The sequence below is a fragment of the Camelus ferus genome, chromosome 2 (assembly GCF_009834535.1).
Source record: "Camelus ferus isolate YT-003-E chromosome 2, BCGSAC_Cfer_1.0, whole genome shotgun sequence".
NCBI classification, from domain to species: domain Eukaryota; kingdom Metazoa; phylum Chordata; class Mammalia; order Artiodactyla; family Camelidae; genus Camelus; species Camelus ferus.
The window spans coordinates 103,264,518-103,279,937 of NC_045697.1; the positions used below are offsets into that span (position 1 = coordinate 103,264,518).

Sequence of the window (15,420 nt, forward strand, 5' to 3'; positions counted from 1 at the left end):
TAAAGGCTATAAATAGCCTCCCACTAGGTCCTGCCACCAAGTCACCTATTCAAAACATTGTGGCTAGATTTCAGAATTTTCAGAAGGGATTGGGAAGATACGGTAGACGGTATACGAAGGCTGTTTATCACTGTCCAGACGTCAAAGACATGTTTTCTCGAAAAGTCTCCCCACTGTAATCTTTCGTCAATTCAGACTGATCTTCTCCACAATTAGTCCAAGTCATCAAGAGCTTCCTTACAAAACATATCTTCAGATTACAAGAACTCTGTGATTGCAAGGTTGTCCTTACTGCTTCTAATTTTTCTAATTTTAACTCCATTTTTAAAGCATTTTCAACCTTACTTTTTAAAAGTCCCCTTTGAGTTGTCTATTTTGGCAAAATTTAAATATAGTCATTTTGTTTATCTTCTGCCTAAAGAAAGGCTTCTTCAGGAACAGAGGTTGATTAGCCCTTAGAATGACGGGTTTACATTTAAAAAAGTCTCAGGGATGCTGACTCCCGAGCCCTCAAATAAGAGTTAACTTTTTAAGTGTGAGTTGATCGACTTTGTAATAAAGGTCTGTCAAGGAAATCACAGGAAGCCCCCCCCGCCCCCGCCTCCACCACCCCCGACACAAGACACACAGTTAAACATATCACTCTTTGAGGTCACGTTGTCACTTGACCAATAAACCCTTCTTAAAATATAGCCAGGCCAAACATTAAGCCAACGATGCAAGGTTTGTAGATACATCACAGGATGCTGGCTGGATGGGTCACAGCACTCTGACAGGCAATTCCTAGGCAGTTATTTTGACATTAGAAAGTCACAATCCATCAACTTAACAGCAGGGTGATAATTTAGGGACCGGGGAGATGGCTATTCAAAATGACACTGTGGGAAGTAAACAGGAGTTCAAATAGCCCCTGTTTGAGAATGAAGACATCAACTAAGCAGAATTTCTTTCCACCCCTAGAACCAGGTATTATGTAACGTGTTTTTGTGTAAGCATGTTATTTATGGTATTTGAACAGAAAAGCCCTGCAAGGCTAACAAGCGTGCAGGTACCAGGGTTCTTTGGAGATGAGAAGAAATGGATCTGACATCACAAGACTAAAGGACGACCAAGAATGGCTTTTTCCCCCATGGTCTGTCACAAACCGCTTCCAACGACCTGTGATCCCCCAAGCCAGTATTTCTGAAGATGCTCGCTGGCCCTTTCTGAATCGCAAAATGCTCAGCTCTCCAACCATCTGTGCCTCTGACACCGAGCTCCTTCTGTGTGAGGGGGACACTTGGACTTTATTCTTGTGGAAACTCCCAGCCAACTACCCTGCTGTGAGCCCCTCCTGCACACACGTGGCCTTGTTCTCTCCTGGGCGAATGAATGGGTGTGAGCCACCAAAAGCTTCTGAAATTCTCTCAGTGGCTAAGAGCTGGAAGTGGCTGCTGAATGGGTACTGGGGTTGGGGTGGGGAGCTCCAGGGCAGGGGTTCTCAAATGTTCACATTTCAGGATAACTCTGAGAACGCCCTGGGGGACGGCCACGCTGTGGGTCAGGGGACAGCAAGCACATCTTCCTTTTGGCTCAGTAAAGAGCCATGAAAAAGGAGGCGTGGAGAAGAAATTGTGCAGTGATGCTGAGATGTCAACAGGGAGTGGTGGATGGCTCTATGCAGATCCTCTGACTAAGAAGAGAGGTGAGACCTGGGTGGCAAGGCTGTCTTCACAAGCTGTGTTGCTCCCATGGAAACCGAAGTGGCCTCTGGGGTGGCCCACACCCTACCAGGGTTATGACCTTCCCTGCCTGTGATCAGCATCCCCGCCACTGTTCCCTTCTATCCTCCTGGCTGCCTGCCTGAAATACTGACAATGTGGAAAGCAAATTATGTCTAGGATACACTTCGCTATTTCAAAGGAATTCACTTTACAAATGAAACATCAGCGGGGAGAGGATGACAGGCTCCTGCAGCAAAGAAGAAGAGCTTTACGATCGTCTGCATTTGATTTTAACCAACTTCTGTGGCTATTTAAATTGAGTTTCTCCCTCCCGTCAAAATCCAAGCTTCCTACGAATAACTTCTACCTACAAACTGAAAGTATCTGAAAACCCACATGTTTCAGGAAAGCAATTTTTAAGCAACCAGCAGTAGAAGCAAAATCAACAATGTTTCCATACCTGGAGCTGATATTCTTCCGTGAAGCACAGGTTCACTGGGCAGCAGGTCTTTTGAATTGAAGGTGAATGGTGATTGTCTACATGTATCTTCTGAAAAAAAAGGGCTGGGGGTGGGAGAGGAGGAGGGAAGTTTAGTAAATCAATGTTATTTAAGATACCCAGAGCATCTGGTCCCCGATACACAGACACACACACAGACACAGACACACACAGACACGCGTACACGAGTGCATACGTGCGCGTGAGTGCAAGCACGTGTGCACGCGCACCATAAAGAATCTTTTAAAAATGGTGTTTACAGAATGTAAGAGGACTATCCTTAAAATGGAGAAAGAAAATGTATCATAGCAGATAAGTGCCGTCTGTAGATTCTACCTATTGGTTTTATATTTAAAGTGAATATATATGAAACATCATGTTTGAAACATTGTTAAACCCACAGTCAGGAGAGCTGAGAAGTGTATCTTCCTCCTGCACTGTATGTTCTATGAGTGTGTTGTGCGCCCAGATGGAGACCAACCACCTGAGTCAGATCAAAGAGGTCTGTTTGAGGTTATTTCCAGAGTGGGGACAGATGTGCTCCGGCTCACCCACATTCTGTCACCTGATCCCTCAAGGACCAAGGGCATGCCTCAGAAGGGCAGACAGCTGGAGTCAGGGACCACTGCACTGAAGGAGACAGCTTGCTGGTCCCCATGGAAGCTGAGTCTGCATCCTACAACTGCCTTGGTTTGGAAGGAGTTAGAGCCAGTGAATGGGGCTGCCAGGAAGAACCCTGGGGAGCATCTCCATTTTCCAAGAAACCAAGGCTCTGACTTGAGTGATTCTAAGCTCCCCTGGTGACTTAGCTAGAACTAGAACCAGGGACACCCGACACCCAACCAGGGTTTTCCTCTAATACCACAGCCACAGTGAACATAAATGCTTTGGATGCTTTTAATCAGAGGGTTTTAACGCAATCACAGCATTCATCTTCCCGTGCCTCTCAAGTAAACTGTAAGTATTGCGACCACATACTGGAGTAGACAGCAGAGTCCAGCATGGAGAACTGAAAGCCGAATTTGTTTACAACAGAGAAAGCATCACTGAGGGACCTGGGTACACAGGTGGTGGAAGGTTCATAGGGGGCAGTAGTGCAGCTCAGAAACAGGAGGAGCAAGAAGCCACCACCACCCTGAGGCTGGAGGGACAAAAGAAAGAGTTAAACGGAGCCCAGGGCTGGGGTCACCCGGTGGGAGCTGGAGGCATGGTGAGCCTGCCCAGGGGGCAGCTGGAACCAGGGAGGTGCAGCCGCTGCAGGAGACAGAGAGGGAGGGAAATACTCCAGCTCTTTCTGAAGCCCCGCCCCCCACCCCATCAAAGGCTCTGATTGGCTGAACCTGCCTAGAAGTCAGGGCCACGCAGCCAGCAGGGATCAGCTCCTGCAAAACGACGGATCAGGGGAAGGAACAGACCTGAGGGCACGCAAGCCTATGACTCCATGACAGGTAATGCTTTTTAAACATGCCGCAAGGCTATCACTGTTATTAAATGCTAAAAAGAAAATACTGCGATAAAATGGAGGACGTGTCTTTTTTTTTTTTTTAAGTAAAACACATGATTAATACAGTTTCATTTAGCTGTTAGGCTAGATTTAATGCAACTTTGTGTGGCATGCTTTTTATTTATATCTTAAGCATAGAACAATTTAAATAGGCTATAATAGTGAACCGGCCACAGGCTAGCAGGTGATGGAGACTGGAAGACGTGTCATTTTGCACCAAACTTCTCCCAACCTGAAACTGACACAAGTCCCATGAGAGGACGAGGCCAGGCAGCGTGGGGGCTAAGAGCGTGCACGGGAGGGTGGGCAGTTCTAGGTTCAAATACCAGCTCTGCCACTTACGGCTGTGTGATCTTGCACAAATCATTTGACTTTTCTGAGCCTTTGTTTCTTGTCTGTTTAATGGGATGATGGTTGCATCCCTGGGAGGGCTGAGTTGCTAGTCCATGTAGCACTCTCTTCGCTGTGTCTGGCAAACAGCAAGTGCTCACCAAAGGCAAGCTATTTTTAATCTGTATCTCGGTCTAGGCCAAAAGGGAACATGCATTAATCACCCTTTCCTCGTAAGCTGACAAAAAGTGTAGTTTCCTTGCATAAAATGCATGAAGGAAAGGTCGCTCTGATTTGGAAGTGTCAGTTGACTGCTGGGGCAAGTTAGGTTAATTTCCAACTCTTCCACAAAGAAAACTGTTTAGAATCAAAGAACCTTTAAGGAAGTAGAGACCTTGGAGGATTGCTGGTTGGACCCAGAGCGTCAGATTTCGCAATTCCCACCTCCTGAGCCCTGAAGTGTCTATACAAGGTGACGGCGACATCCTGAGGTCTGAGTGGACAGTTCACATGGGAAGTACCACAGGTTGGCCCAAGGGCACAGGGTAAACAAAGGTCAGGCGATAGGTCTTCGGTTATCCTGGAATCACCCTGGAATATGAGAGCTCATGGAACTGTTTGGTCTGAAATGTGGATTCTTCCCTTTGGGGACGACAAGAGTCCCAAGAGGGGCCCCATACGGGTACCTAGAAATACCACCTTTCTTGCCACAGAGAAAGGTGCGCAGTGCCCTCATTCCCTCAGCTTCACAGTAGCACTTGGTGAGTGCCTGGATGCGCCAGACACTGGAAACATAACTCAGCAACGTTGGTTACAGTGGCAAATGTCGGGGGGGTTCAAAGACTAGACTAATGCTGTGGAAGAGAGGGGCATGGGGTTATAGCTGGGGGTCTGGCCTGGCCTGGAAGGCCAGCTTTTCCTGCAGAAGCCACAACTGAGCTGAGACCTGAGTGGGGAGTAGGGTTGTCAGGGTTCCCGGGGGCTGGGAGAACTGTCCCCTGCAGAGCGTGAGAACACAGCCAGTCTGCGGGTGGTGGGGGGGGGATGAGGCTGAAGCGGCGGGCGGGGCAGGCTCATGGCACGCAGAGATCACGGCTTCGTCCTGACAATACTGGGAAGCCCTGCAGTGCTTTAAGTAAGGGAGCACAGAATACGAGTTCACTTTCAGGAGGTCCTGCTGGGCAGGCCGAAGAACACAAGGCAGGCGGCCAGAGCAGCAGTCCATACGGGACATGATGACTCTGGTGGCCAACCCTGCAAAGCAGCAGCGACACATGCAGACTGAAAAACAGTCTAAGAAATAGGGCAGGACTTGCAGCAACATGGATGGAGCTGGACATTGTCATACTAAGTGAAGTATGCCAGAAAAAGAACAAAAAAAGACCGTGTGATGTCACTTAAATGGGGAAACAAACAAACAAAAAAACCCCAAAACAGTACAGATGAACTTATTACAAAACAGAAACAGACTCACAGACATAGAAAACAAACTTCTGGTTACCAGGGGAGGAAAGAGGGTGGGGAGGGATAAACTGGGAGTTCGGGATATGCAGATACTAACTACTGTATATAAAATAGATAAACATCAAGGTCCTACTGTATAGCACAGGGAGCTATACTCAATACCTTGTAATAGCCTATAATGGAAAAGAATCTGAAAAGGAATATATATATATATATATATCTGAATAACTATGCTGTGCCCCAGAAATGAATACAACATTGTAAACCGACTGTATTTCAGTTAAAAAAAAAAAATAGAGCAGGTAAAGACCACAGGTACATTTCAAACCAACCCTATGGCGTCCAGGAGAACCGGGCAGAGGCCGCCACGCTGCTGCTGGGAAGGGCACCCTCGGTTTTGCTAAGAAGTGGAAACGGGCAAGCTCTGCATCTTCACACATGTTCTCTTCAACAGATTTCCACTGATGCAGGAAGTGAAGCTCTCTTACCACCCAGCCCCTCAGATAAAACTGACTTGAAAGGGACACAGTCACCGAAGGCAACAACATTCCCAAGTAACTGTCTACACTGGAGGCCAACTTTATTCTGTATAGAAAAGAAAAGATTTCTCCTGAGGGAGCAGAGAATTAGATGGGAGTCAGGCTGGATGCTAAAAATGCACAAAAGGACTGGCAATGTTTGGAGCAAAGAACTGATAGAGAAACTCTGACAAGTCAAGGCAGCTTACGCCTGGTTTAAGATCTCATCTATAAAGAGAAGGTACTAGGTTAACAGAGCCTCAGTCTCAGGCCAAACATGCAATGCTCTGCATTCGTCTCCACTCACGCCTGGAGGTGGAAGTGCTGTGGGTTAGTGCTGAGCTTGGAATCAGAGGGATCTGAGTCTGAATTCCGTATTGCCCACTTCACGGTGAAGTGCTCTTTGTCCACAACCTCTCAGTTCCATCACTGGAAAAGAGGTTTTAAAATACCATCTTTACTGGGGAGCTGTAAAGGGTTAAGTAAGATATTTTAGGTTAAAGTTCTTAGTACGTAGTACATGCTCAATAAAAAAGCAGCAACTGACGCATATACTGCTTGCCAAGTACCTGGCACTGCTCTAAAGTACTTTGTGTGCATTAACTTCATTGGATCCTCCCAAGAACCCTCCATAGGGTGGAGACCATTATTACCATCATCTGTATTTTACAGATGAAGAAACTGAAGTACAGAGAAGGAGTTGCCCCTGCCTGTGGGCTGAGACAGGATCTGAACCCAAGCCTGTTGGCATCACATTCTGCACCCCTGCCCATTAAGCTAAGCTACACTGCCTTCTGTTTGGTCTCCTGACATCTGGGGAACTCATGGACAACACAGAATCACAGATCCTCCTTGAAACCGACAGAACAGAAGGAAGAGACAGAGGAAGGGAGCACAGTTTCCATACGCAGGATCCTAGGTAACCAAAGAAGGCTTTTTCCATTGAGAAATAGAACAAGTGAAAATGATTTCAGTCTTTACTTCTCTCTAGGAGTTAAAATACTCCCTGACTTTCTAAAACTTCCACAACCCAAGCCGGATCAGTTTGCAATCCTTAACATTCTCCACTGGCTGAAACCCCTGCTTCTCCGGGCAAGCTCATCTCTGTGATTAAGCCTAAATAGAGAGGAAAGGGTAAGCTAACCAGGTCATCAGGTGTTCGGAAACCTCTATCTCCGCACAGAGATGAAGCCCACGGTGGCACTATGGCTACAAGACATCAGCATATTAATCTTTCAGCCGCCTAGACTGGCATCCAGGTCTCAGAAGAGGAGAAGGAAGGGGGAACCAAACTTGGAGCATGCCCTGTATAGCATGTGCTTACTGAGTGGGATCAGATCTCCAACAACCGTGGTCATCTTCAACTCTCGGCCCGTGTTCTGAGGACGGATGTCCCCGCACTTGTAACTCAGCACTGGGCAGTGTCATTCTGAGAATGCTGAGATGGTAGTCCCACAGCCCCTCTCCTTCTCCTGGGCCTCACAGGGTCTGTTAAGTGCAAAAGCCCATCTGCTCTGCAGGGGACAAATTGCCCCCTCAGCCAGGCTGCAGGGACCGGGAGAGGGTGGTGGGGAGGGGAGGCCCAGGAGGTGGCCAATGCAGGATGAACCCTGTCTGCACTTTTCAGGGAGGAAAATGGTAAATGAAATGCAGGCTTAACTACATACTCAACTCTGAAGTACATCTGTGCCATCCTCTGACTGACAACTTAGGTGGTTACCGACTCTTGCAGAGTAGGAACCCCCCGTGAATGCCACAAGGTTTGTTCTCACTTCCTGACTCTCCAACTGCCTCCATTTAGTCATTTTACTGTGAAAAAGCCCCTCCATTGGAAAGAGAGGTTAGCAAGTGGAAAAGGCCAAATCTGCTCCCCAAAATGATTATTTCTGGTTAATATTTCTGGTAAAAAGTTGGCAGAGCAGCAGGTTGACTAACAGCTAACGGGGGACGGCACCGTCATTCATTCTCACTTACCAAAATCCCCACTGGCCACAACACACCCCCTCCGGCCCTGCACAACAACAGGCCCCCTGGAAGACTCAGCTAATTCGGATAAATACTCAGTAATTACTCAGAAGCAGCATCTGGAAACTGCTGGTGTACACTCAGAAATACCCAACTCCTCAGTTCTTTTCCTGCCTTTTGTGACTTAGAAAAGACAAAATCTTGATCTATTCAAGTTTCTTTTTTGGATCAAAATGAAATGAACAATGAATGTGTATTTTGATTTTTTTTTTCTCCTGCGGAAAATCTCAGGGTGAAAATAGGAGAGGGCCCGCTGTCACTGTGACCAGACAATTCCAGGCATTAGATGGCATGGGCTGCACAGTCAACAGCACGGGGCTGCAAAAAGAAAAGATTTACAATAAATAATAAAACAGTCCATAAAAGATTACAGCTCTAAATAGTGATACATTTTGCTAAGTGCTGATTGTGGCACCAATATTTCCACCTTTAACATCTGAGTGCCAACAGGGAGCTTGGCTCCGTGCAGAATAAAAGGCCCATCTACTTAAAAACCACCCCTCCCCATGGGCCACCGCTGAAACCCATGCGTTAACGGGAATTCTCATTAGGATGGCAATAGCAAAGTAGAACATGAAAAAGGAAAAGGAAAAGGTGGATACAGCATATGGAAGAGGAAGTTAAGAAAAAAACTTTATGCTTAGTAATGATGCTATAATTTTATTTAAAAAAAATTTTTTTAACAGAGGTACTAGGGATTGAACCCATGACCTCATGCATGCTGAGCACATGCTCTACCACTGGGCTATACCTGACCCCAGGACACTGTAATTTTAAAGAAGCAACAGAGAAGACATTTTTTTTTTCTTTTTAAAAGACAGTAATAACTCTTCAGACTGAACTTGGGGATGGCACATAGAAAAGAAAGATTGAACAAGAAAAAAAGACTTGGCTCTGCAATGAATTTTTACTCTGAATCCATAAGGATCTACATAATTTCAGGGTAAAGTGAAATTCTATTAAATATGACAGTTTTGGGTAAATCATCCTGAAGTGATATTCTGACTTCAATCTGCACAGAGACCAAATTTTCATTAATGAATAAAAAAAGATGATGTATTTTCAAAAAAAAAAAGCACTTAATTATCTATTCTGCTGGGTATCACATCACATAACAGGGCTTCCGTAACAGGATTTTTTTCCCAAGAGCTAGATAAAATATGTCCAAAAGGATGTGGGTTCATTTTATTTCATTTTTGTTTTATTTTAAGGAAATTTTAAGAACAAATGATCTGACAGATATTTCTGAGAAGCTATATATTGCAAAAGGGGAGCCAGAAGCCCCTTTCTGGGCTGGAAAACTTCTGGGAGGCAATGTTTTTTCTCTCCAGTTGCTACCCGCTTCCCAGCGGACCCCAGCCCGAGGGCCACCTCATCAGACAGCAGTCTCTCTCTCTCCTGGTAACAGGGCAGCCTCAATCTCTACTCAGCCCCAGCTCTCAAGTCAGGTCATTGAAATACTAGCTTTCTGTACTGATATATCATTTTTTTTTTTTTTAAGAACTGAGATTTCATAGATGTATCTACAACCATTGTACTGGTATTTTAAAACTCTGACCTCTGAATCACATAGACCTTGAGACCAACCCCAGGAGTGACGCACGGCATTAGCATTTTGAAGTGAGCAGGAAGCACTATTTGAGAAAACAATCTTCCATGCCTCCAAAAGCCTCAAGCAGAGACAGGCGACAGACTACATTATTCCGAGAATAAATCTGACTCTAGTTCCAAGACTTTCTGACTACGTGGAATAGGAATGCTGCAGACTGGAATGGATACAGGTAACTTCCATATGGAAGCTCCACGTATAGATCATGAAACTAAAGGAGACTAGAACAAGCCACATTTTCTATGAACAAAACCTAGACCTTGCTAATAAGAGCAGACTGTTACAGAACAAAAAGCGCTGTGTGCTTTTTTTTAAAAAAAGCTTTTCAAACTTATCAAATAGGAAAGATGGCATTATTCAAAGACAAGGAATTGGGAAATATTTCAGTTAGTTATAACTACCTTCTCAACATTTCCTCGAGTACTTTAAGGTCAGAAGAAACCTTCTGAAAAGCTAGAATAGCCTGCACGAAAATCTGCTTACAACTCAGTAACAAAAGCATTGCCATGCTTTATTTTTAGATATTCCATTTAAGAAAAAAAAAGATCAAATAATATTATTCCATTTTCAACTTAATTTTCATGATCAATGCAGTTTTCTTCATTTTTAGGTAGTGCTTTTTTTCCTCAAATATTACTGTCCTTGGTTAATTTATTTGCTAATAATTTATAATGGAATAAGCGATGCTTAATATTTATTTTTATATATTTACATATCTATCTGTTTTGTAACATATTTATAAATGATTGCATTTGAAATACACTAAATGCTAAGTTCCACTGATTTTTGTAAAAGAATTCTGAGCACTCTTTACAACCCTCGGAAGTCCCTTTGCTCCAGTAGAGCAATCTCGCTTGTATGCCACTTCAGACAGTACATGGTCATCCTAACTTCTCACTTGGACCCTCAATTCCATTTTGTTTTTCTTTAATTTTGGGGGAGGGGGAGAGAAGGGGGAGGTAATCAGGTTTATTTATTTACATTTTTTTTTAAAGGAAATACTGGGGATTGAACCCAGGACCTCGTGCATGCTAAGCACGCACTGTACCAATGAGCTATATCCTCCCCCTCAATTTCACTTTGGATGAGATTGTTTAGCTGATTTTTCTGAAATGGGCCCAGATATCAATATTTTATATAAAAAGTCAATGCCAGTTTCCCTGTTAACTTTCTTGTCCTCGGTTAAAAAGGTAATCTGTACCAAAAAAAACCCCACAGCTTTAATGGCACTTGTGTTCACTGTTCCTCCCGAGGACTCCTATTCTTGAATGATTTTATTTATTTACTTATTGTAAGAAAAGAACCCTGGGTGGCAGGTCAGGGGATGGGGGTGGAGCAGAGTGGCCAAGATTACAGATGACTGCGAGCCTCTGACCTGAAGACAACCCTGCCCGTCTGAAACAGCAAGTTCCCTATTCAGGCTTCAAAGGGACACAACAGAGAAGCCCTCTTCTGACCCCAGTGGGCTAGGCCTGGAGACCCGGTCATCCATCATGTTGGGGACAGATTTTCAAAGAAAGAAGGACTGTTGTGAGTAAAACGTCAGTGAATCGCTATACGCTGGCCAGCTTCAGCCCGGGTATTTATCTACAAATGGAGATGGCATTGCAGATTCAGCGGGTTTCTAAATGGGGCTTGTGGGCAGATGGAGAGCCAAGACCACTCCATCATTCTGCTGCCCGCACAGACACTAAGTTTTCTTTAATTTTTGGAGGTGACAAGAAAGCCGAGGTGTGCTGCTTTCTCATCACTGACATGGCTGCACACTCCGCTGGTGCTGATCACATAGAATCTTCTTGGCAATCAAATATCAATTGAACATGTTGTTAATTCTGTAAGGTGTGCAATGGTATTCTTTATTTTTTAGAGGTACATATATATATCAAAGAATGGGGAAATGAGTGTTACGTCTGAGTTGTGATTTTAAATCTAAGGAGAAAAATATTGGTGAAGTAAGTGTGGCCCATATTTGTCCAATTGCAGGGATGGAGATTTGGTGGTTTATTACATTATTCCTTCCATTTTAAAAAAATTTATTTATTTTGGGGTTTTTTTGGAGGGGTAATTAGGTTTTTTTTTTTTACTTTATTTTCCATGGAGGGACTGGGGATTAAACCCAGGACTTCATATGCTAAGCACGCTCTCTACCACTGAGCTATACCCTCCCCCCACTTCCACTTTGTTTTGAAATCAATATCAACAATCAAGCAAAAAGTCCAACTCAGACAAACCACTAGACAAAATAAGAAATGCCAATTAAAAAAAATACCAAAGGGCAAATAAAAATGCCTCCTCATGAACAAAATGCTGGATATCATGAGGAATCAATAAATGAAAAAGTTTTAATTGTAAGGTATAATTTTTAAGCTCCCAATGGGTAAAAGAAAGGTTAATGATAAAGCACAAAGACCTGTAAAATATTTCCTCTCTCATTAGCTTCTGGTAAAATTGCAGATTCAACCTTTTCTGAAAGTCAAGTAGACAATTCATAGCAAAAGCCTGAAAACTGTGAATGCTTTTTTGAGTCAGTTTATCCCAGCACTGTTTATATTAGCAACAACTTGGGAAAACCAAACCAAACCAAACCCTTGCTATCCAATAACAGGAGGCTGATTAAATAAATTACGACACATGCAAACATTAAAAGAATAACATTGGGTTAGGTTAACTGACATGGAAGGAAGTTCTTAATATATTAGTAGGTCAAAGAGAAGATTATAAAACTGTGTAAGTGGTAGGATCCAATTATAATAGGAAAGTATACATCTATAAACAGATAAAAATTCAGCCAGGATACAAACCACCACCTTTAGCAGTGGCTGCCTTTGGGTAGCAGGGTTGATCGTAAGCGATTATTTCTTCTCCTATAGTCTCCAGAAATAAAAGTTATTTTTAAAACTTAAAAAAAAAAGGATTAAGATTTACAGTTTGGGATCCTTTAAAGAGACTCTTGGTCTTTAAAGAGTAAGATGAGGGATGATATATTTGAAGGCAGTTGTAAAAGACACAGGCGGGGGCAACTGTATCTAAATTCTGAGCCCATTAATATCCGTCAATGCAGTTGCAGAAGGCTCAAAGCTACAGAAGAAAAAGGCTGTTTAAAATAGTGTAGAAGAAAAGTAGAGCATTTTAGGAAGAAATATATTTTGGCAACATCTTCTAGTTTTCTTCTCCAAATGCCTTCTATTGAGGGCTGTCCTAAAGGCAGGCCAATCCTTACAACCTAACACCAAGTTTTCAAGGAACCATTCCCATTGCTGCAGCTCGAGCATTCATCCACCGCGGAGCCAGGAAACTTCTCAGGACAGGGAGCACCGTGCCAGGCCTTGTCGGGGCCGCTGAGGCGGGGAGGCCAGGCCCGGGGAGCCAGAGCCAAGCGCAGGCCACGGAAGTAAACCTGCACGTCCGGACCCATGAAATGTCAGCTCATGGAAAAACCTGGATCTCCCGCAGGAATCTGACTTTATTCATAAACAAGGACAATGGGCTTCTGCCGAGGCGAGCAGAGCAGAGAGGAACTCGGTCTTCCCTGCAGGGAGGCAGGGCCCTCTGTCCCGTGGCAGCTGTAGGTAACACCAGTGAAACGCGAATGGCCTTGGCCTGCTGCAGCATCCGAGAGGGCCTTTCAACCCTAGACAGAGGTCAACCCTTGAATATTGGAGACATTTCTAGTAACAACCATGGAGATACCCTTGAGCAAAAATCCCAGATTAGAAGAACAGGATTGAAGCCAGCACCTGAGCCACATGTCACGTGTCACCGCTGCATGACCTGTCAAAGGAGGATGTCTACGTACAGAGACTTACAAATTTACACCTCCCTCCTGACTGCTCTGAGTTACACAAACAAACAGACCACTGTTGTAAGCCAGTGGAAATAAAGGTGGGAGAGCCCATGGAAATGAAGAAAAGAGAGGCACGGCCCTCTTCAGATCCTTGAGAAGGAGATTTAAATTGCCTCTTCACTGTAACAAATATTAAACAGTTCTGGAAGCATACTGTCTCAACGATAATGGCTCAATGGAGAGGTCACAGATGGGAGGAAAAATGGGCATGATACCTACAGGACTACGGCAAATAGGAATAAGTACTGAGGAAGGTTTGGTGAAATAAGCAGGAAAAAACCTCAAATGGCAGCAATGCACAAAGGTGCTTAAGGCTATATGTATTTTAAAAAAATATCCATTATTTAAGGATGAGTTTTAACTTCTCTGAAAAATGAAAACTTAAAAATAAGTTGAAAAGGATAGACTGCCAATGAAAAGATTCTCCAGTCAGAATTTGTGTCAGGGCAGCTGCAGACAGTGGTGCAGGCTGTGCACTGCACAAAAGCATCCCACTTGGGGTGGAGTGGGGGCTACTTAACATTAGAGACATCAAAGATTTACATATTTATTATGACAGTATTCCAGCAGATGGCAGTATCTTGAAGAAGGGCATTTAAGAAAATTTGCAATGGCCCCCCTCAACAGCCTTGACTTCACCAAAAAAGCACGGGACGTCCCAACTGCAGAGACTCCGTGAAATTAGTAGCAATTTCCATTTTTGAGAAACAAAATTCTGTGCATTTAATTTTCAAGTTACAAAATATAAACGGTAAAGAGAATATATGGAGAGCTACTCAGAAATCACCAATTTCATTTGCTCTGTTTCCTGTTTATTTTCTTAATTGCTGCTGTCTAATCCAGTGTTCTTTTTATGTAATCTTTTACTTTTTAAGGGAATGGAGCATTGTTCTCTTATGCCTTCAAAAAAAATGAAGGGGGGAAATTGCACAAATTGAAGCAGCACATCATGCTCTTACAAATTTGTGCAATTTCTATTACTGAATCATAAATATTTAAGGACAGGCATCCAAATCATCACACAGGAAAATTCTGCATTGGATGCTTCCAAGCACATATGTCTTTTAGTAAACATTGTAAGTGCCATTATCTAAATCATAGAAAAATAGCCTGCATTTCAAATTCTGAAAATTGGGCAAATTAAATGTTGGTAAGCACAGCATGATACGAAGTCTAGCTTTCTGATTTTCCCAGTTCTGTTTTTTGTCGAGCAATGGAGAAGAGCACAATTCAGGTAAACAATTCCTTGCTTTCAGAATAAAGCAAGCCAGGTGTGAGAAGTTTTTCTTATAGGTCTGCAATCTTATATCCCCATGGACACTGAAATATTAATGGGAAGAGAGAGAACAAATAACCAAGAGAGGGTTCTTGGCAGCCTTTGTTTGAAGTTCACAGTGTTACACAACATTGAGCATGTCCAATTCACCTGCCAGGAGCTATCTGGTTCTTACTCTAGAGTTCCATTTTCCTATCTCCATCTTATCCAGCATCTGGCTGGGTGATGGTCCATGTCAGAAGATGTAGATCTTCTTTTTATTCCATTAAATTTTGGGATCTGGTTATGATATCACACCTCATATATTTTCATGTACAAATGATATTAGCTGGGTATCTGTGCCCTGCAGAACCTAGGGTTGTGCTGGGAGAGGAAGTAGAAAAATCAAGATTGTATTCGTCTCAAGCATTCAGTCCTTCTGTTCTCAAGGGTCTGGGAGGACTGTCTCCGCATCTCATCTGTCAGGTAGAACGGCGTTAACAACACTTAGCCCACGTGCTCTCTCAGAGGCGGTGCACAGACTTCTTTACACTTCGATTAAATTTCTGAGACTCTAAGGTTAAACAGGCAAAAGAGGACTGCAGTTTTAGCACTTACAGTGACGTTCCAACTAAAGGACTGATTCAGTGGAGGTGCCCCTAGGAGGGC

The 15,420-nt window shown here is 43.7% G+C and overlaps 1 protein-coding gene across 10 annotated transcripts in view; it reads right to left on the minus strand.

The window, feature by feature from the left end:
- ZNF827 (zinc finger protein 827) overlaps nt 1-15,420 on the minus strand; it is a 170,262-nt gene that overhangs the window by 58,409 nt on the left and 96,433 nt on the right. For all 10 annotated transcript variants that reach the window (XM_032464360.1, XM_032464404.1, XM_032464355.1 and 7 more), the window contains one exon: nt 2,164-2,267. In XM_032464360.1, the coding sequence (XP_032320251.1) occupies nt 2,164-2,267 (104 nt within the window). The remainder of the gene's footprint in view (nt 1-2,163; nt 2,268-15,420) is intronic.